Consider the following 23,607-nt stretch of genomic DNA (forward strand, 5'->3'; position numbering starts at 1 on the left):
ACGGTGCGTCGTCAATTTGTTGGGTTCGATGAAAATATATTAATTCCGAGGTAGAGCGAATTAGATATTAAAGGACATTTGTAGCTCGGTGTATATATATATATATATATTATTATATAATTGTAATATATACATTTAACACCTACATAATACAATATATACTATAATAGAGATATATATATACAAAGATAGATATACACTATATAATATATATATATACATATATTGATATCATATATATATATATACATTATAGATAGATAATATATATATATTACATATATGTAATAATAGATATATATGTATATATATAATATAGTATGTATATATATATATAATATAGTGTAATATATATTATATATAGATAATATATATAATAGAAGATATATTATATATATATCATATAGATATATTATATATAACTTATATACTGTTCTGAGAAGTAACAAAAAATTGTGTTCTGAAAAGTTAGATGCAGTTAAAGCTTGTGAGGCGAATAGTGAAGTGAGTCTGGAAAAAAAAAAGTTCCAAGAAGTAAGCAAGTAAAAAATCCGCCGAAGTTTCCTCGGCGCAATTGAATTTTCTGCACAACGTATGAAACTGCATGAAACTATCAGGCGCGGCCCATGAAAATTGCATGCACTCCCCAGTGGCGGCCGGTGTTATTGGCCCCTATAGCGGTGCCAGACGTACGATCATGGCTAACTTTAACCTTAAATAAAAAAACAATACTGAAGGTAGAGGGCTTCGATTTGGTAAGCTTGATGATTGGATGGTGGATTATCAACATACCAATTTGCAGCCCTCTTGTTGACGGACATACTAATAGCCATCTCAATAGTTATCTTTCACAGAAAACTAAAAAATAATGTTCTGAAAAGTTAGTTGCGGTTAAAGCTGTGAGAAGGTTTGGGAAGAGAGTCTGGAATCTGTAGAAGTATCAATAACCAAGCGTTTGTTTGCGTTTCTAAGACAGAGAAGTAAAGCGGAATGCACAAATGAAGGGGGAAAAGTAATAAACAAACCCAAAAATTGGAAAAAATTTGAGAAATGATTTAAACGGAAAAAAAGATATGATAGTGGCTTAATTACAGTGAATAACATAAAGCAACCAAAGGGGAATAAAGAATGTTTGAAACCTATGAAGATTAGATTAAGTAAGAATTGTACAGCAGGTTCTTGTAGCAGAATACAAAGAAAAGATAGAATAAGTGAACAGTTAAAAACCAAAAATTGCTGTGGAATTTCACAGATCAAGTACAGTTAATCAATCAAAAAATTATTAAAAAGAGCTTAGAATCTGTAAAGTAAAACGGACCAAAAATTACGCAAGACTTTCTAAGATCTAAGCAAGTAAAGGAAAAATGCTTTGTGTTTTTTACTATTACTATTCGAGTGAACTTTAACCAAGGGAGATATAAGTTCACATCGGCTACATAATCCTTTTGAATCAAGTTTCTCTATAAGGAATCGTTATTAACCCATCTCCACCATGATAGTTGACCATTAGGTTTATATATGTACGTGGTGTGTATGTGAATACGTGTTTGTGTGTGTGTGTATGAAGAGGGAGCTGTTGATTTATTTTTTCTTTCATGTGAAAGCTTGCTTTATAACTTAGTAAGGTTTTAGTCTTGTTTCCTGTGGATATTTGCTTATCTTTCATATCATGATAGGCGGCAGTTATATAAATGCTAATTGATTCAGGTACTGATTCAATACATTTGGAAACAAATCTCGTTACATCTAAATGTAACTTTCTTTTTACTGGCTCTTCCCTTTGATCAAAATATTTGACAGACGAGCTGACGAAGGGATTTTCCTTAAGAAAAACACTGGGTCATCACTAAAGTCTTCATTAACCGATAATGGAATGCCATTAGGATTAGGATTTCAGTTGTCGTCTTTGTTCTTCTTCTTCTGTTTCGTTACAGAATTGGCCTTTCCCATTTCCTACACATTCCAGTTAACCTGATCTATACGCCTTGTTCACCGTTTTCTTTGCAACTCTGACGTAATCTTTTGTGCCCTTATTGATCTTGAAACCGTTTGCCGTGCCCTTAGAAACCCTACCCCCTTTTCTCTTGAGGTATTCATTCGACCTTTCTTTGTCGTGGCTCTCTCTCTCTCTCTCTCTCTCTCTCTCGTTGAATTTGACCTTTCTTTGTTGTTCGATTAATGGCCTCTTTCTTTCTCTCTAGTGACCTGACATTGAACCTTCTGTCTCTTGCTTAATTACCTGGAACCTTCTATCTCTTGCCCTTTTTGATCTTGAACTGAGAATGAATATCAAGACTAAGACGACTGATTTGAACCAAATGAACTGTTATTGTATTTTACTCAAATTAAACTTACAGGAGGGAGAGGAAAGTCTCGAAGTGTACATTGTTTATTATGATAGTAATCAAAATCATGATAAAGTAAGAATAATGTAAGAGAGGATAAAAAGCCTTATTTCCTTTCTTAGGAAAATGCTTGACGAAGAAAACTTCACTGAGTTTAAAATTCTCTTGACTTCCATTGCGATAAACTTTCGAGAGAAATGTATTTAAAAAAGGAAAGCCATAAAGGAACTGGCCGTATTTGTATCGTGACGAAGTTATAAAGCAAAGAATGAAAGAAAACTTCGAGTCTAGCCCCTTGATTAACATCTTAGAAAGCAGGAAATGCATAGTTTAGAAATACTAAACAGAAAAAACACCCAAGACAGAGTCAATACCGCAGTTCTTGGCATCCCGTGGATGTAAAAGAGAAAATATTCTTGATACGTACCCTTGGGTAAGCTTCGACAAAACATTCGATGGTGACATTATCTCCTGTTGGGACTCCCACCAGCTGATTAGGGACATGAATCTGAGGAGAAACTGTAACGAACGATTTGAAATGTGATTATGAAATGGAATACGAGATCTTTGATGTTGTTCCTCTGATCTGATCAAATACCATTGTCAAGTGTTATCACTGTGAATAGCCTTCTTTCAATTCTTTGAAAACAAGAAGTACAGACAGTAAATAGATAATGAACTACACTTCAAAAGCTTCATAAGAAAATTTAAGATATAAATTCAAGTCAGTATCATAGATGAAATTAGAAAAAAGTTTCATAAAGACTAGTTTGATTTATTTCTTCAGTTTTCACTATACTATGGAAGCTGAATTGCAAAACAAACAAGTTACATTCAGTAAGCAATTGTTTTTAAAAGGGACAACAAAGGGCGAATCTCGAAATATTAACCATCAAGCATTCACACAAAAAAATAATAATAAAAGAACGTAATCGATATAAAGAGAATAAGAATAGAATGAAAGAAAAGTAGAACAGTTATATTACAAAGTAATCAAAGAATGTGGTTCTGAGGTGTGACAGTCAACGAAGATATTTCGTATCGAAAAATGCCAAGCAACTACTTGATTTGATGGACTTAATCTATCAAGACAAGCAATGTGTCATGAGATGAGGAACTTTCGGCCATCAAGTGGATAAGACATTGAAAAGAGGAGTGGTTGAACAGTATGACAAAGAGATCGTTTTAGAAAAAGGATATGAAGTACTAGGACTAAAGATGGATTTGGGAGAAAACCTCACAGCCATATTAAGAAGCAATAGTTAGATAAGTTAAAAAGCAAGACTGAAGAAAGGAAGTGGAGATGAAGGTAAAGTAAAAGGCTAAAAAATTGGTGCAGCAATGGGCAGAACAGAAACGGCATCAAGCCTACTTGGGGTCCAAGAACTACTTGAAAGGGCTAATACAACGGGCCCGGGAGACTTACATTCAACATGTAGGGTGATTCTCTTACTGACGGAGGGAGGGACGCCGTTGGAGGCTATGCAAAGGTACGCCCCCATGTGGGTCCTGCTGACTTGGTGGAGTTGCAGCTTAGTTCCTTCATGCACAACCTCTGCGAAGAAATATTCAGACGTTTCAACAAGACAGAAAGAATCATATTTTTCTTCTAAACGCATAAATGAATTGGACAGGTTCCGGAATAAACAAGGAAATAAGAATTGGGGGGAGAGGGGTGTTTGGGTCTTAACCATGATGGAAGAGACAGAGTTATTTTTCAAGGGACAAGGGTAGAAAAATCAAATTAAATGTTTAACATTTCATTTTCTGAAGCAATAAACACACGCAGTAGAGAAGACTGTGACTATGACAGCATCGAGAGCCAAGATATGAGCTCAGGCACCTGTGTTTCAAGGTTGAAGTGATGTAATAATTTTTATACATTCTCCCTCATCTCTTGAGAATGACACATGCCCTTAACCACTCTCAGATGATTGTTTTACATCAACCTGACGTTACAATATGAAAAGTCATCGAAGTAACCCTGAATTAGGTTCAGCAAAGGTATTCAAACTTGGGCATTAAACAAAGAAATCTAGGCTCCACTTTGCACGATTTTGTTCAGAACACATTTTAAAATTTCCAGTATAAACGGTAAGGAACGATAGCATTTCGCGTGTATGCGATAGTAACTGAGTAATGAATGAAAAAACAGGGAAGGTGATGAGATTCCTTACGCGTAATGCCATAATGCATGAGTTCTGACCACTACTACGCATGTCAATAAGACAGTAAAAGTTTTTGGAGTTCATATTTTTGATACCCGTCATTAAGAGGACCAATATTAAAAAATTCTGTATTTACGCCCAGTTATTTTACGACCACAATGAAGCCTGGAAAATCTGCTCCTAAGAAAAAATGCTCCTGAAAAAAAAGACAGAAGCATCCGAGAAATTTTGAAAGAAGAAAAGAGAAGAACAAGATTCTGAAACGAAAGAACTAACGCGCTTGGGTTCGAATGTCATTAACAGTAAATCAAGTGATTATGAGATGAAAAAAAAATATATAATTTTGACTTGGCTGCCCAAGGTCATCTAACACTACCCGCGAAATATCTTACATAAATTCAGTTGTTTTTAAATTTTTTTTATTGAAATTTTTTTTTTAGTAACGATGACCTAACGTAAACCGTGGAAAGGAAAATGTCCTACCTGGCTTCCGCGTGTTCGTGACGATCATCTCGCCGTCCTCCCGTCTCCACATGATGCGGGGCTCGGGGGCGCCCGTGGCCGAGCATTCCAGCACGACGTCCGTCTTTTCCCGCACCTGGATCTCGCTGGGACTGCTCTTCAGGTCTTCGATGTTCGGAGGCACTGGAAGGAAGGGCGTGCACGTCTCTGATGATTTGCTTCGTGAATTTAAAGCTTGATGAGGTAGTTTCCTTGGACGCGAGTGAATTTAGGTCTAAGGTTGCATATGGACGTTGTTTAGGTTTTGTAAATCACTGTCACGATGAGATGGAATATATTCTACGTGTTCAAGCTTAGAAAAGATACACACACACACACACACACACACACACACACACATATATATTATATATATATAAATTATATATATATATAGGCCATATTATATAATCATATTAACGTATATATATCTTATATATATTATTATATAAATACCCTAATATTTATATATATATATATAATCACATAATAAAGTACATAATAACGTGTATATTATATTATTATAATGATATTATATATCTAATAATACACACTATAAATAACTACAAATACTATTATATATATAATATTATACATACATGATATACATAAATATATATATATAATAATATTATAATAATATTATATATATAATTATTATATAATATTAATATATATTGTTACGAAGTGCCAAGTATCTGGTTACCATGCATCAAATATTACCTCACCAAAAGCCAGACACCTGAACCCTCATAACACATTTAAAACGACTGAATACTCTAAAGGCAACAGTGATCCCCTTAACACTTACCAGTATAGCAGAAAATCAGACTAAGTTCATCAAAACAGGTGTGAGGTAATCTTGTAAGTAATTAAATTAATCAAAGGGCATCACTCCATCAACAACTTTAAAACTCTAAGTATTACCCTGATTTCAGAAGTCTAAGTACTTCCCTGGTTCTAAGTCACTTCAATTAAATGAAGGAAAGCAAATCAATTACCACTCTATTTTCTAACCTAACCTAGCATGAATAATCATAATTATAGATATATATATGGTGTAAGATAAAGAAAACACTTATAAAAAAAAAAAAAAAAATTTTAAATACAAAAATTTATTATAAATTCAAAATTTTTATAAGTGAAATTCACAATATCAGGGAAAATTACTGTTACTTGAAACAAAGTAAGTTTAATTAATTCTTGAATCAAATTAAGTAAAATTAAATTAAAATTAATTTATCATAAAATTCAAGAAAATTAATTCAATCAAAATTCAAAAGTGTTAGGCAATAACTGAAAATTTGAAATTAATTCACAAGTGCTAAACAACAATAAAACTGGAAAAGAATTCTAAGTAAATGTAAATAAATTCACAAGTGTTAAATTTAATTAAATGTGCAATGATAAAGCAATGAAAATAACTAAGTCATTAAACGGTAAATGTAAATGAAAATAGAAAACAAAAAGACACACTTCAATAAGAAAATGAATAAATGCACAAACAATGGAACAGACACAAACACAAAAAATATCAGCAATTTGTAAAAGTGTAAATCTTTTTCATTCAAAAACACTAACCAACAGTTTTTACCAAACCTTCGTAACAGACAACAGTTCCTATCAATTATTAATTAAACACACTCCCTATCCATTATTAGTTATTCACTGTTCCTAACAATTATTAGTTGCAACTAATAAAAATATAACACTTTACCTTTTTTGGTATACCAACTTCTTTTCTTCTCTTGTAAATTACACTTTCACAAAAAACAAGGCGCCGTTACGAAATGTTTGTTCAGATTCCACAAAAGAAATTAAATAAACTAAATAAATTCTAAGAAATATCAAATATACAATTCTCACAATATGAGTGACCAAATTTACGTTACGTTAATTTAATCTCGATGTCGATGAGAGAGAGAGAGAGCGAGAGAGAGAGAGAGGGAGAATCTAACTGCCGAGGTCGGTCTTAAGATCGAATGAAAATCTCTTCCTTTATGGAAATGACAGAGCAGATGTCTCAAAACGTTCTAGGCACGAAAGCTTCTCGAAAGTTCTGAAATCTGACGCAATCTTACACACACAAATGTGCAACATCCACGTGGGACTTGGCAAATACATACACGTACAAGACAAGACTGCTCAACAGATACGTACCCGATTGAAACGGAGGGTAAACGATAATTAAAGAATTGACATGTTTTTGATGACACGTAAAAAAGAGTCGAGCTCATTATCAAACGCGCTGACAGAGCAGGGACGCAAACGGATCTCGCAGACTCTAATTTCAAAGTGCTGACATAAAGTAAACATTTGCAGCTTTGAAAAGACAAGGATCTCCTCTTTACGTTATATATATATTCTTTTACAAGACGTTAATGCGAAATCTGAACACACATTTTAAAACATCCTATTCTAAGCTATCTAGGAATCTGAAAAAATGTTACACAATCTACAAGACATTTCAAAGAGGGGAAAACATGCATTTTGAAAGTAGCAATATATTAATATACCTTCCCCCAGAGAAGTTTTTTTATCACGGTGTTGAATCCAACGATTCGCAACGAGAGAAAATAATCAGTAACTACATTGTTTTTGCCACTAATGTGCTGCACTCTTAAGTTATACTGTTGCAGGCACAAAGACCACCTGGTCAGTCTTTGATTGTGATTTCATTTTCTGGATAAAATGACAGTGGATTGTGATCAGAAAACACTACAATTTCTTCATTCCTAGGTCTATTCACATACACTTCAAATTTTTTCAATGCGGTGATTAAGGCTAAAGTTTCCTTCTCGATTGTCGAATATACTTTCTGATGTTTTTTCAATTTTGTAGACATGAAGCATATAGGATGGTAGATATTATTTTCATCTTCTTGAAGTAGAATAGCTCCAACACCACAGTCTGACGCATCAACTTGTATCACAAATTTCTTGTCGAAGTCTGGAGCTTGAAGTACTGGTCTTGAAGTTAAAATGGCTTTTACCTTCTCAAAGGATTCTTGACACTCTGGAGGTCCAAATAAACTTAGCTTTGGGACTAGTCAAGTCTGTCAAGGGAGCTACTACGGCTGAGAAATTTGTGCAAAACGACGATAGAAACCAGCCATCCCCAAAAATCTCTGTAGCTGTTTCCTGGTAGTAGGTGTGGTAGCCTTACGGATACCTTCTACATTAGCATTTACTGGAGCAAGAAGGCCTTTCCCAACTTCAAACCCAAGATACTGTACAGTTGCCTTTCCAAACTCACTCTTCTCTAGGTTGATTGTTAATCCTGCTCTTGTAGTTTCTTGAAAACTTTCTTCAGAATCTTCAGATGTTCTTCCCACGTTGTAGAGTAAATCACGATGTCATCTAGGTATACACTACTCCTTCATTGATCCTAACAGTTGATCCATCACTCGTGAAATGTTGCGGGTACATTCATCAGACCAAACGGCAGAACAGTATACTGATATAGTCCAAAAGGAGTAATAAAAGCTGACAGCAGCTTCGCATTCTCATCTAAGGGAATTTGATAATATCCTTTCAACAAGTCTATCTTGGAAACAAACTTGGCTTGCCCAATATTATCAAAGTAACTGATCTATAAGAGGCAAAGGGATAATTATCAGCCACATGATAGAATTCAGCTTCCTATAATCAGTACACATCCTAAATGAACCATCTGGTTTCTTCACCAACACACATGGAGAAACTAAAGTGACTTGAACTGGGTTCTGCTAATCCATGTTGCAGCAAATACTCAACTTCCTTCTTCAAAACATCTCGATGATACGGTGATAAGCGATAGGCTCTTTTGCTTGAAAGGTTTTCCATCTTCTTGAATCCTGATTTCATGCTTGGTCAGATCAGTACGTATAGGCACATCTGAAAAAATTTCTGGAAAACTTCTAATTACGTCACTTAAGTCTTCACCTTGTTCAACACTCAGATGTTTCAGTTATCCTCCAAATTTTCCAAAATTGAAGAATTATTCATCTTGCTTGCAGCTCCAATTCGTAGCCATCATCGTCTTCTGTAGATAAAGTTGTCTGGGTTACTGACACAGTTTCAGTTTAGTTTCTGTGAAATAAGGTTTCAAGAGGTTCACATGTATCTTCCTTTGTCTTCTTCTTCTTTCTGGTGTTTCAATCACTAAGTTCTATCACTTAACTTCTGAATTATCTTGTAAGGACCTGAAATTTATTAGTGAGAGGAAATCTCTTGACAGGTAAGAAACACTAACACTTGTTGACCAACACTAAAACTTCTTAGCTTAGTCTTAGCATCAAATCTCCTTTTCATTTTCTCTTGACTCATTTTCAAGTTTTCTAAAGAGAATTTCTAATCTCTTTCAACCTCTTCCTTAAGTTCTTCACATACTCTGCTTGGCTTTCCTCTTGATTTTCTTCCCAATTTTCTGCAAGAATCTTCAACGGTCCTCTCACTTCTCTTCCAAAAATCATCTCATTAGGTGAACATCCATACTTTCTTGATAAGCATTCCTAACTTCAAACAACATTAATGGTAAACCAACATCCCATTCTCTACTTGACTCAGAACAATACTTTGTCAGCATACTTTTCAATGTCTGATGGAACCTTTCCAAGGCACCTGAGTTTCTGGATGATAGGCAGTGGATAACTGTTGTTTCACTCCTAACAAATTCATCACATCCTGGAATAACTTTGAAGTAAAGTTTGTTCCTCTGTCACTTTGTACTATTTCTGGTATACCAAACTTTGAGAAAAACTCCACAAGTTTTCTCAGCAACTATCTTGGCAGATATGTTTTCTAACAGGGATTGCTTCTGGATACCTTGTCACTGGACACATTAATGTCAATAAATACTCATTTCCTTTCTTTGTCTCGGCAATGGTCAACCATATCTATAATCACTTTGCTAAAGGGTTCTCTCTAACTTCTATAGGTTGTAGGGGGGCTTTCTTGATGGTTTCATTCGGTTTTCCAGCTATCTGGCAGGTATGACACTCACGACAAAAAACCTGCTAACATCTCTGTGAAGGTCCAGGCCAGAAAAAATATTTCATGATCTTCTCCACAGTCTTCCTGATTCCCATATGTCCAGACTCATGAGCTACTGCAATCACTTGCTTTCTCAATGGATATGGAATCAAAATTTGATGATATTCGCCCATTCAGCATCTCCTGGTATATCTGTAGGTCTATACTTCCTCATCAGCAAACCTTCCTTCAGATAGTAACAGGTAGGAGTTTGTTGCATCTCTTCTCGATCAAAACAATCTGAAGAACAAAAATCAGTTAACGATGCATCCTTCTTCTGCAAGTCCATCAGCTTCTCTCTTGTCACTTGACCAACCTTCAAAGGTTGAATTCTCAATATCTGCTAACTCAGCTACTGTAGTTTCACTACTGTCTCAGCAACACTTTGACTACTCGGAGTCCCTTCAGGAAACATCAGGTTCTTCTTCTTCGTCGTCGTCTTCTTCATCTTCTTGGGAAATCTCTTCTTGGTCAGCGCTATGGGAAACTTCACTTCCCTGGAATAATTCTTCTAAGCACAAAGATCCTTCACTTGATCCTTCTTGGGTGTGTAAATCCTCAGTTTCTTCACTTACAGTCGTAGTCCCTCTTCATACTTCTGGTAGTTACAACTAGCCAAACAGGTGGGGGTTATTCTTCTCCAACTCTCTGTAGGACTAATCCTCAATGGTTTGTCTGTCACTACAGGACAAGGAATAAATGGCACACCACCAACTTCATTCCCCAACAGAACATGTATACCTTCCACAGCTAGTGAGTCCTTTACAGCAAAATCAACATTCCCTGTCACCAATTCACATGACAGGTGTAAGCGGCATATAGGAGTTTACTTCCTCTCCTCCTATACCCTTCAAAATAAACTGAATCTCCTGTGAGACTCTTCTCCAAACTGAGGGTGAGAACCACGTACTACCACACTATGGTTACTCCCTGTATCACGTAATATCTTGACTGGTACCTGCATACTTCCTTCTTGAGTTGCACAGCATACCCTCATAGATATATGGCTTAAAAGCCTCCACACTGCTTAACCACTCACTGCTTGAGGTAACATTTCCACTGGTTGCTAAACATTCAGCTTGTTTAGTTTCATTCTTCTCTGGAGTCTGATCTTTCCCACACTGCTCTTCGTAGTTTGTTTCACAACTTGACTAACTGGTTTTGACTGCTGTTGATTCCGGTAACACTCTTGACTGTAGTGTCCTACTCTTCCACACTTGAAACAGACAACATTAGGTTTCTGTAACTGTCTTGAAAAACTGGATGAGGATTTCACATTAATTTGCTGAGCGTATTTCCTTGTGTACTCTTAGTAGTATCACTTGAAGGTTTCCATTAAATTTGTTCCTGTTATTTGGATAAGACTTAAAACCTGGGCGTTGTTGACTCTGGTACTTGACATTGTAATTACGTTTGCTACTGATTATATTGTAATCTTCACTAAGTGTAGCAGCTTTGTCAAGTTTCTTCACTTCTCTCTCTCTTAAATAAGCTCTTATATGTTCAGGAATTCCCTTAAGATACTGTTCAAGAACAAGTAACTCTTCTAACTCATCAAAAGTTTTAACTTTAGCAGCTTCTACCCAACGTTTGAAACACCTTCTCACTTTGTAAGCATAATCTAAGAAGGTTCCCTTCTCTATCTTTTCTAAATTTCTGAATCTCTCATTGTAGTACTCTGGGGTCATCTGGTAAACTTGTAGCACACTGTGTTTAAGTACTTTGTAGTACTTTACACTGATCAGCTGTTAAGGCTAGATAGACATCTTCTCCCTTACCAATCAAGACACTTTGTAGCAAACTGACCATTTATCCTCTGGCCATCCATACCTGAAGCCACTTTCTCAAAGTGATCAAAAAACTCATCTGGAGCTTCTTCAGTAAACTTAGGGATTAACTTCTGTACTCTCACTACATCAAATACAGGGTCTTGATTACCTTGGTTAGGGTTAGACGGTGTTACAGGTAATGTGGATCTAGCGTTTATTAATTCCATTTCCCTTTCATGTCTTGCGATTTCTCTTTCCTCCTTTTATTCTTTCTCTTCCTCTTCTGCTGCTTTTTCTTCTTCTCTTTCTCTTCTTTCTTGTTTTTCCCTGTCTATTCTTTCTCTTTCAGCTTGCATTCTCTCTCTTTCAGCTTGCATTCTCTCTCTTTCAGCAAGCATTTTTAGCTTAATCAAATTCTCTTCTGCTTCAATGCGTCTAAGCTCTAACTCTGCATCACTTTTCTCTTTCTTTTCTGCTTGTTTATTATGAGATCAGCACGTGCTACATTCAACAACTCTTGAGCCAATTCTAACTCATCTTCATCAGTTTATTCTACCAGAGTTTATCAATGATTCCATAGCAATAACATCTTATTTGTGCCTTTACCATACTAGTAGACACATAACCACCACATGCCTCTGCTAAAGCGCTCCACTGTGCTCTAGACAGAGTGGTTTCAGACAGAACTTGAACGGAAGGAGCTGCTAAAAATTCTGAACATTGAACTGAGCCATTTTCCTCTAAGTTATCAACTTATAATTCAATACAAATAAATGCAAAACAAAAACTATATGGTCACTCTAACCTAAAAAATACTATTCCTAACACACCAGTATATTCTAGAGTGATAATGAAATCTGCTTTCCCGGTCTCTGGGCACCATTAAACAATGTTACGAAGTGCCAAGTATCTGGTTACCATGCATCAAATATTACCTCACCAAAAGCCAGACACCTGAACCCTCATAACACATTTAAACGACTGAATACTCTAAAGGCAACAGTGATCCCTTAACACTTACCAGTATAGCAGAAAATCAGACTAAGTTCATCAAAACAGGTGTGAGGTAATCTTGTAAGTAATTAAATTAATCAAAGGGCATCACTCCATCAACAACTTTAAAACTCTAAGTATTACCCTGATTTCAGAAGTCTAAGTACTTCCCTGGTTCTAAGTCACTTCAATTAAATTGAAGGAAAGCAAATCAATTACCACTCTATGTTTCTACCTAACATGAATATAATCATAATTATATATATTTATACTGGTGTAAGATAAAGAAAACACTTATACAAATTTTAAATACAAAAATTTATTATTAAAATTCAAAATTTATAAGTGAAATTCACAATATCAGGAGGGAAAATTACTGTTACTTGAAAACAAAGTAAAGTTTAATTAATTCTTGAATCAAACAATAAGTAAAATTAAAATTAAAATTAATTTATCATAAAATTCAAGAAAATTAATTCAATCAAAATTCAAAAGTGTTAGGCAATAACTGAAAATTTGAAATTAATTCACAAGTGCTAAACAACAATAAAACTTGAAAAGAATTCTAAGTAAATGTAATTAAATTCACAAGTGTTAAATTTAATTAAATGTGCAATGATAAAGCAATGAAAATAACTAAGTCAATTAACGGTAAATGTAAATGAAAATAGAAAACAAAAAGACACACTTCAATAAGAAAATGAATAAATGCAACAAACAATGGAACAGACACAAAACACAAAAAATATCAGCAATTTGTAAAAGTGTAAATCTTTTTCATTCAAAAACACTAACCAACAGTTTTTACCAAACCTTCGTAACAGACAACAGTTCCTATCAATTATTAACAAACACTACTCCCTATCCATTATTAGTTATTCACTGTTCCTAACAATTATTAGTTTGCAACTAATAAAAATATAACACACTTTACCTTTTTTGGTATACCAACTTCTTTTCTTCTCTTGTAAATTACACTTTCACAAAAAACAAGGCGCCGATACGAAATGTTTGTTCAGATTCCACAAAAGAAATTAAATAAACTAAATAAATTCTTAAGAAATATCAAATATACAATTCTCACAATATGAGTGACCAAATTTACGTTACGTTAATTTAATCTCGATGTCGAGTGAGAGAGAGAGAGAGCGAGAGAGAGAGAGGGAGATCTAACTGCCTCGAGGTCTTAAGATCGAATGAAAATCTCTTCCTTTATGGAAATGACAGAGCAGATGTCTCAAAACGTTCTAGGCACGAAAGCTTCTCGAAAGTTCTGAAATCTGACGCAATCTTACACACACAATGTGCAACATCCACGTGGGACTTGGCAAATACATACACGTACAAGACAAGACTGCTCAACAGATACGTACCCGATTGAAACGGAGGGTAAACGATAATTAAGATTGACATGTTTTTGATGACCACGTAAAAAAGAGTCGAGCTCATTATCAAACGCGCTGACAGTAACCAGGGACACAAACGGATCTCGCAGACTCTAATTTCAAAGTGCTGACATAAAAGTTAAACATTTGCAGCTTTGAAAAGACAAGGCTCTCTCTCTTTACGTATATATATATTCTTTTACAAGACGTTAATGCGAAATCTGAACAACACAAAACATCCTATTGCTAAGCTATCTAGGAATCTGAAAAAATGTTACACAATCTACAAGACATTTCAAAGAGGGGAAAACATGCATTTTGAAAGTAGCAATATATAATAATATATATATTTGTACGTGCGAGTGCGTGTGTGCGAACAACAAACTAAATTAATTCGTCATGTTGCTTAGTTACCACTAGTTTTACATTTTCTGAGCAATAGTTCGGGTGTCTCTTGAAACCTGCCTCAAGGCCTAGACGTATGTCATATCGTGAAAGCATTTCCTGCTAAAGAAATTCGGATACGGATCCTTTCGTCAGTGGTAGTTTCGGTTCTTACAAGTCAGTTCAGTTGGTAAAGGGATATTGATAAGATAGCCGGATATCATGATGGGCATTTATGTAACAGTGGTGAATGACATTTTTTGGCAGGTGGTGGAGCCTCGCGAGTTTTTCGATGAATACTGTTGCATTTGCTTGCCTGTGATTCTGGTTTGATGCAAGGGTTGTTTGCAAGTCATGAAAATGTGTGTAGAATTACGAAAAGACTCCAGTTAATTTCTTTTTCTAGAGCTGAAACTTTAGTGATCGGATGAACGTTGTTTTGGTTTTCCCGGAATGATTTTTATTGTTTCATTATAATTTTTTTTTTTGCTCTTATTTTCTTCTCTAAGTTTGGAATATTTTGTTTTGCTGTCCTATCATAGTCAATTGCCTTTTAGTCTTGAAAGTTTGCTTATCATGATGATGGTAATGAATAACAAAATTACTGCACACTAAGGGTAGCTGTCCTGCGCGTGCTTAACCATTAGCAGTGTGGAAGGTCTTATTGTTTGTAGAAAGAAATGCCTACAAGTGATATCCTGCACACTGGGGAGCTTTTAGATGAATCTCGGATAGGATGTAGAAAATGTAATAATTAAAGGAATTAAAAAACGTACATTAAATACAGCTTGAGCTTTTAATCCTTTCTGAAACCTAGGAGATATTCTCTTTAATTAAACAAGTTGTAAATTGCACACACAGCATATGTATATATATATATATTATATATATATATATATATATATATACTATATATATATATATGATATATATACGTATATACATATGTATATATATATATATATATATATATATATATATAGATATACATATATATGTGTGTATATATATGTATTTATATTATATGTAAATATACATACATACACATATATAACTACAAATATGCATACATATATATATTATTATATATAGATAGATAACTATACTCTGTTTTTTCATCTGTCCATCCGCCTGTGGTGCTTTTTATGGTAACACTGCGTCCCGGGCTTTAGATAGTTACGCTATTTGTAAGTTTTAGGTAAATAAAAGGATATCTGGGTGTACATTTGCAACTGAAAAGTGTTTTAATAATTTACTGTATGCGAATTACACCGTTAATATTCGAAATAAGATATTATAATCGTTGAATGTAACTATCTAAAGCCCGGGACTCTGTTACCATACAAAAACACCACAGGCGGATGGACAGATGAAAAATAACAGAGTATAGCTACATAGATAGATAGATAGGTGTTTGTGTGCCTAAGAGAACGTCAGACATATTTTAAATTATTTGCAGTGTACCACGTCACAGTCCAAGGAAGCCCTTCAAATTTCTACTTTTCAAGTCGGCGCCAAGTAAATAATTCACATTGGATTAACTATCACGTAATAGGTACTAGAAGTACATTACATTCACCACACAAGCGCATTTATGGAATCACGATTCCTCTTGTTTTGCGTTTGTATTTTTGCCTGAAAAATACAAAGTTGTATCTCACGAAAGGCCACCCGCTGAACCAACGGTCAGTTCTGCCGTCATGTTACTCATCCCAATTTACCTGCGCCTGGGTTTGACCTCCCTTTTCTTTGGACCTTGGGTCATTCGACTATAGCAGAGCGTTTTACTCACCCACAACTTCCAGGAGTCCCACTTGAGAAAGGGCGGGATCCGTGTTCACCTGGCACATGTAGTAGCCAGCATCGTCCTCAGTCACTCCAGTGATATGGAGGGTCCACGTCTTGTGCGAATCGTGCGTCACGCTGTATCTCGAGATTCGCGAGATCATCCGCGTGTGAACTGCCACTATCATCTGCCTCTTCAGGTGGATCCAGCCGACCTGCGCGAATGAAGGGATAAATAAAAGAGCAAATAGAAGCGTAAATAAATCAAAACAAACACATATATGAATTAAATTAATAAGCACATTGTTAATAATATAGAATAATATATATATCTATCTTAATATTAATATATATATAGATATATATACATATATTATATATAATAACATTCAGTAGTATTTTGAATACGATGCCTACAAGTTCTGCCCATCACATAGCTGGATAATTAGAAAGTATATTCACGAATGTAACAGTGGATGAAACCATCTACATTATTTTAAGGAGAGTCTTCACTCGAGGATCCCAAGCCCTTTGAATATTATATATATATAGATAAATATGTTATGTATATATATTACATATATAGTTATTATATTAATAATATAGATATATATATTATATATACATATATATATTTATTTATATAAAATAAATATAATATAGAATACAAACATAAAAACTGTATGTGTTTTAATGGGGTAAAAATCAAGATAAATATTAACAGCCACGGAGGAAAAACAAATACAGTAGGCGTAATTAATATCAAATTAAAAATAGGATGGAAATATAAAAAGGCCATGAGAGAAACAATACGAAAAAGAATCGATCTCCGTTTCTAAAGAAGCCAGATCTGTGCATCTTTTGATTCTCCCTAACACTTGCGCACAACATTAACCACATCGTTAAGGTTCAATAATGTAAATGTTTTCACTTCTGAAAGAAGAGTTTGCTGATTATAGATTTCAAAGGTACGAAAATAAAATATTCCTTTATAAAATCTGCTCGTGGCCTCACAAAAATGTAGGTGACAGAAAATAGTAGCCATATAAGAGGATTTATCCTTTTCATTTGGTGGGTTTTTAATCATTATCACTCGCCTTCCCATCCCATTTACGTAGAACTCTTCTATTGCCGCTCGCTCCTGTCTATATAATATATATATATATATATATATATATATATATATATATATATATATATATATGTATGCATATATATATATATATATATATATATATATATATATATATATATGTATACATTATATATATATATTATACATATACATATACATATCATATACATAGACATATACATATATATATATATATATATATATATAATATATTATATATATATATATATATACATACATATCATATATATACATGTATATATATATTTGTGTATATATTATATATATCTATTCATATACATATATATATGTATATATATATATAATATTTATATATATATATATACATATATATATGTTATATATGTATGTATATATGTATGTATATAGCTAGATGCTATCTTATCAAGATTTTGAATCAGTCTATACTTCGTTTTCTCTTCTGTCAAACGTCTCAGGAATAACGAAAATTCATTCGGTATTCTTTCCATTTACTTTTCTTCTCTCTAGAAGACGGATTGTTTCTCCTACTCTCTCGGCGGCTTCATCAGGACTGGATTATAAATGGACATACATGGTTTTTATTACTGTATGCAAATATTTGAATTTCAAACATGATGTCGTTGGGGTTCTGAAGTTCTATTGGTTGGTTGATCTCATTCTCTCGCTGGCCTTCTGGACGGCAGAATGGGCATTTTTGGCATTCCGTTTGACGTGCCTATGCTGAGGCTTGCATCCAATTGTCTTGATTCACTTCATTTTCAGTAGTCATGTCCAGGGGTGCTCTGTCGCTCGTGTCTCCCTTCGGACTCTTGCGGATGTCCTGTGGGTTCCCTGAAGAAGGGAGGATGAAGTCAATGTTCATCTGTATATTTAATACTAAGCATTGCTGATCTATACTCACAGATGCTTTTATTTGTAATCTGTGGAACTGGACTTCTCTATGCACGATCTGTGTTGTCCAATAATTCTTCTAGTGACGGGTTATGGTCATGGTCATCTACGTAGTGTTGAAATATTGCCTCTTGGTTGTGATGAGCTTGCAATCTCTTACACAGAGTGGTAATGGTATGACCTATGTAGTAATTGCTTAGGGTTTGACATATCATTTCAGTACATTTAAATTTGTATAGTGCATTGGTCGACTCCCACATCTCTCTATGGGGACCCATGCTATTTCGCATTACTTAGGTTCTGACTGGGTTTGGGCGACAACACATCCACCTGTTAGATTGCTGTCCTATCCATTATTAGTTAGGAGCTGCCTGACACTTTTGAGCTGTGCATGAGTAGCTTAGTGCATAATTGCACATCTAACAGACATGGCTATAGAGCATTTTTAAGTGTCAGGTCACTCCCAACGGGTGTAAAGGCACCGACCCACATAAGTTGCCTTTTGGTACTCTGTAGTACCGATTGTACCTGTCTCCTCTCTTCTTCACATTTACATCTAAGAAGGGAAGTCAGCCTTCGGCACCATATTCAAGAGTGAAGTTTTGGCTAGAGTGCCTCTTCACGGTAAACTGTGGGTGGCTTCTTCGTCAGTATTGATTGCAATGAGGATTTCTTCTGTTATCAGGCATATGTCATCGGTTTCAGATGGGAATTTAAGTTTCTCTCTTCGACATCTGCCGTGTACATATTAGCAAATCGGACGCCAAGGAGGGGATCCTACGGTGACACCATCTACCTGTCGAAAGAGGTCACCCCTAAGTGAGAGGAAAGGGGCCTCCTGGCTACAGATTTGGAGAAGACATTGAAGGGCATCGTATGGTATGTCAAGGGGCATGGGATCCGAGTGAAAGACTCCTTAAAATAATGCAGATGGTTTCATCCACTGTTGCGTTTTTGAATAGACTTTCAATATCCAACGTTGTGATGACAGAACTTGTAGGCATAATATTCAAAATATCAATGAAATCTACCGGGGAAACCACCGAGTGCCACCTAGGAATGTAAGGAGCGATGATCCAATTCCGAGTCTTGGCTATTTCATAAGCTGGAGGTTTAACTTGGGCAATTATAGGGTGCAACAGGTTGCCGGCCTTATGAGTCTTGATCAGTTCCTCTTTGGATGAGTGGTTTTCGTGCTCGCCTACTAATCAGGTGGTCCGGAGTTCGATTCTCTGCTCGGCCAACGTGGAATCAGAGGAATTTATTTCTGAAGATTGGAATTCTTTTCTCGATATAATGTGGTTCGGATCCCGCAATAAACTGTAGGTCCTGTTGCTACGAAACTAGTTGGTTCCTAGCCACGTAAAAAATATCTAATGCTTCGGGCCAGCCCTAGGAGAGCTGTTAATCAGCTCAGTGGTCTGGTAAAACTAAGATATTCTTGACTTAATCTATGAGTCTTGATGGTATTGTGGCAATACCCTGGCCCATAGTCTCTGATAATCAAGGGCAGTTTCATAGATGTATCATCAGAATTTATTTTCTTAATTATCACTTACAGGTTTCTCTTCAGGCTTTCAGTAAGGTCCTCGCTTAGTGGCTGGAAGTTCGCAAGATCACTCACTCCTATAAATCTCCCGTTGGTGTGCGGCTTCTCTAACAAGCTCCTTCCGAGAGAGAGAGAGAGAGAGAGAGAGAGAGAGAGAGAGAGAGAGAGAGAGAGAGCAATTCATTTATAAGGGTTTCAGTTTCTTTGTGTTTCACTTCCTCGTGAGGCCTTTTAATGAAATGACAATTAAGGCCAAGGTTGAGAAGCTACTTCTGTCCATCAGTGGGGTCTACACCAGCCAGGTTAATGATAATAACTTAACATAATTTATTCAGTTTTTATCTACCCTATTTAAAGTTAAGAATTATTTTTAGACCAGTTTTATTTGTTATTCTCATTGAAAGCTGGATATGGGTTTTCAGTCTCCCCTCAAGGATTGTTTTTGGTAAAAATGAGACTCCACCAATGGGAACCGTACGTTTTATTTTTCACGTATGATAGTTGTTCTGCTGCTCGTCGCCTAATTCTTAGTGTCTTTCCCCCCCCGACCCTTACTAGATCAGGTGAGGGGCCCCTCTGGACGAGTGAGTGGACAATGTGTAGCGAACATCACTGGAGAGGGACCAGTGTCATATTCTCGGCAGCCTATGTCAGTGCTTCTATGCTGTGATTGGATTCTTATTATGATGCCCCCTGGCTTGCTTTGAACCTGACTTTGAGACTTTGCTTTTTTCTGCTGAGTCAGAGGCATTTTGCTTGCCGTGAGCCTGAGTCTGAGGCCTTAGGGTTGCTGTGAGTCTGAGTTTGATACGTACGCATGTTTTCAGGTCACAGCAGCACGAAAATAAAAATAGGCATAATGACAGGGATTATAATAAGGGTTTATAGAATCTGTAGCCCACCGCATTTAGATGAGGAATTGGACTGCGTAAAGGTGGAATGATTTAACAAAATCATTCCACGCAATGTAGTATGGTTCAGGTGTGTTGACGATATAGTTTATATATGGCAGTGGAACGAAAATGTTAATTTTTTTTTTTGCCAATTTATTCAATTAGTACCATCAATGAAGTTTTAGGAATGTAAAAACTTGGTCCTACGAATAATTTCAAAACGAAAAGTGTAAAATGTTTAAATTTTAAAATAGGCGATAGAGATACATGGAAAAAAGATTATCAAACGTATATTTAAACATAGTAGTTGGATTGTAGTAGTAACGAGTCTTTTCTCCTCTCCCCATGACTCTTGTCAGGTGTAGATTTGTGGGCTCCTACGGTCTGTATGTTTGTCGTATTGTCCATTGAGAGTATATTGTGACTTTTACCACTGCCCTAAAGAGTTTTAAAGCCAGTCCTCATTTGACACCTATCGGTTGTGGATTTGGAGTCTAAAACGGTTGTGTATGTTCGTCAGCGCTGTAGTGTATATATTGCTGATTTCTAACACTATGTATCAGTCCTTCGTCAAAGGCTTGGAAATAAAGTTGAAACCAGCGAGGCCATATGACCCGACTCTCGTTTTCTCACCTCTGGCAATGCGATATACATGTATATATATGTATACATATATACATATATATTTATATGTATATATATGTATACATATATACACATATAAATATATATATATATATATATATATATATATATATATATATATTTATATATGTATATATATATAAATACATGTATAACAGAATCACGAAAGTTAGGAACGTGATAAATCCATAAATAAAGATAAATGCCACGAAGGAAAAATAAACGAAGGAGTCTGCGAGATCTTTCGGCTGAAAAGCCCTTTACTGAAGCAGCTACTGACAAAAATACGAGAAAAGACAATACAAGAAGGTTCGTATAACTGACAGATAGGGATTATAAAAGGATTAGTGCCTAGAATCCGACACACCTGGAAGATAAGAAACCTTCCCAAACAAGCATAAACAAAGGGTGCAATTAAAGGTTTAAGACAATCATCTCAGATACAATCTCCAGACAATTAAAGGATTATAGGTGACAGCTATACGGAACCTGGTAGACAAAAAAACCATATTCACAAAAAATGACAGACACACATTACAATAAAAATTTTTTTTAATAACTCTAAGGCAACTGATTTTTATTTAAGTCAGTAATTATATATTGAGGTCATTCTTAAACATGTACAGATACAAGGGTCTAAATGAAAAAGGCCACGACTAACATTGAAATTACAATGAAAAGTAAGTTGTATTAAAGCAGATTCTAAAAGATTTCGTGATAAGACATCTCTTGACCGTGCAATTACTGAACTGTCAATCCAATTATTCGGTGGTTGTTTTCACTTAAATGAATAAATAATGCATGAGATTTTTGCCCAGTTTTTACAGAGTATTTATGCTGGCTTAGCCTTACTTCTAAGCCCTTGCTCGACTGCCGAGGTAGAATGAGGGACAATCCATACATGGAATTTATATATTATGTTGTTGCTTTCTCTGGGGCCATTTTTTATTAACATTCTTTTTAGTGTGTTATTATAGGAAGAAACAAGGTTGACATTAAAAGCTTTTAACAATGGTTTAATAAAGGTTTCAAATCCGTTAAAATAAGGCAAAACTGAGAATGTTCTTAGAATCTCTGTGTTGTTTCAGTATAAAACTTTTGTGGGCTTTATTATAACAAATGTCTAATATATGTGAAGGATAGCATAAATCTTTCCCTATTTTTCTTATGTATTTTAACGGATTTGAAACCATTAAACCATTGTTAAAAGCTTTTAATGTCAACCTTGTTTCTTCCTATAATAACACACTAAAAAGAATGTTAATAAAAAATGGCCCCAGAGAAAGCAACAACATAATATATAAAATTCCATGTATGGATTGTCCTTCATTCATACCTCGGACAGTCGAGCAAGGGCTTAGAAGTAAGGCTAAGCCAGCATAAATACTCTGTAAAAACTGGGCAAAAATCTAATGCATTATTTATTCATTTAAGTGAAAACAAACCACCGAATTAATTGGATTGACAGTTCAGTAATTGCACGGTCAAGAGATGTCTTATCACGAAATCTTTTAGAATCTGCTTTAATACAACTTACTTTTCATTGTAATTTCAATGTTAGTCGTGGCCTTTTTCATTTAGACCCTTGTATCTGTAACATGTTTAAGAATGACCTCAAATATATAATTACTGACTTAAATAAAAATCAGTTGCCTTAGAGTTATTAAAAAATTTTTTTTATTGTAATGTATGTCTGTCATGTGAATATGGTTTTGTCTACCAGGTTCCGTATAGTTGTCACCTATAATCCTTTAATTGTCTGGAGATGTATCTGAGATGATTGTCTTAAACCTTTAATTGCACCTTTGTTTATGCTTGTTTGGGAAGGTTTCTTATCTTCCAGGTGTGTCGGATTCTAGGCACTAATCCTTTTATATAATCCCTATCTGTCAGTTATACGAACCTTCTTGTATTGTCTCGTATTTATGTCAGTAGCTGCTTCAGTAAAGGGCTTTTCAGCCGAAAGATCTCGCAGATCTCTTGCGTTTATTTTTTCCTTCGTGGCATTTATCTTTGATTTATATATAAATACATATATATATATATATATATATATATATATATATATATAATATTTATATGTGTAATATATGTATATGAGATGAATATATATATATATATATATATTGCTTATATGTCCCTAAATATG

At 35.0% G+C, this 23,607-nt stretch overlaps 1 protein-coding gene across 1 annotated transcript in view; it reads right to left on the minus strand.

The window, feature by feature from the left end:
• The window catches only part of LOC135220912 (lachesin-like), a 324,795-nt gene that overhangs the window by 16,006 nt on the left and 285,182 nt on the right, over window positions 1–23,607 (minus strand). The window contains exons 3-6 of the mRNA XM_064258540.1: window positions 16,350–16,557; window positions 4,997–5,158; window positions 3,772–3,900; window positions 2,773–2,864 (exon numbers count right to left, since the gene is read on the minus strand). Coding sequence (XP_064114610.1) covers window positions 2,773–2,864; window positions 3,772–3,900; window positions 4,997–5,158; window positions 16,350–16,557 — 591 coding nt within the window. The remainder of the gene's footprint in view (window positions 1–2,772; window positions 2,865–3,771; window positions 3,901–4,996; window positions 5,159–16,349; window positions 16,558–23,607) is intronic.

The sequence above is a fragment of the Macrobrachium nipponense genome, chromosome 2 (assembly GCF_015104395.2).
Source record: "Macrobrachium nipponense isolate FS-2020 chromosome 2, ASM1510439v2, whole genome shotgun sequence".
NCBI lineage: Eukaryota > Metazoa > Arthropoda > Malacostraca > Decapoda > Palaemonidae > Macrobrachium > Macrobrachium nipponense.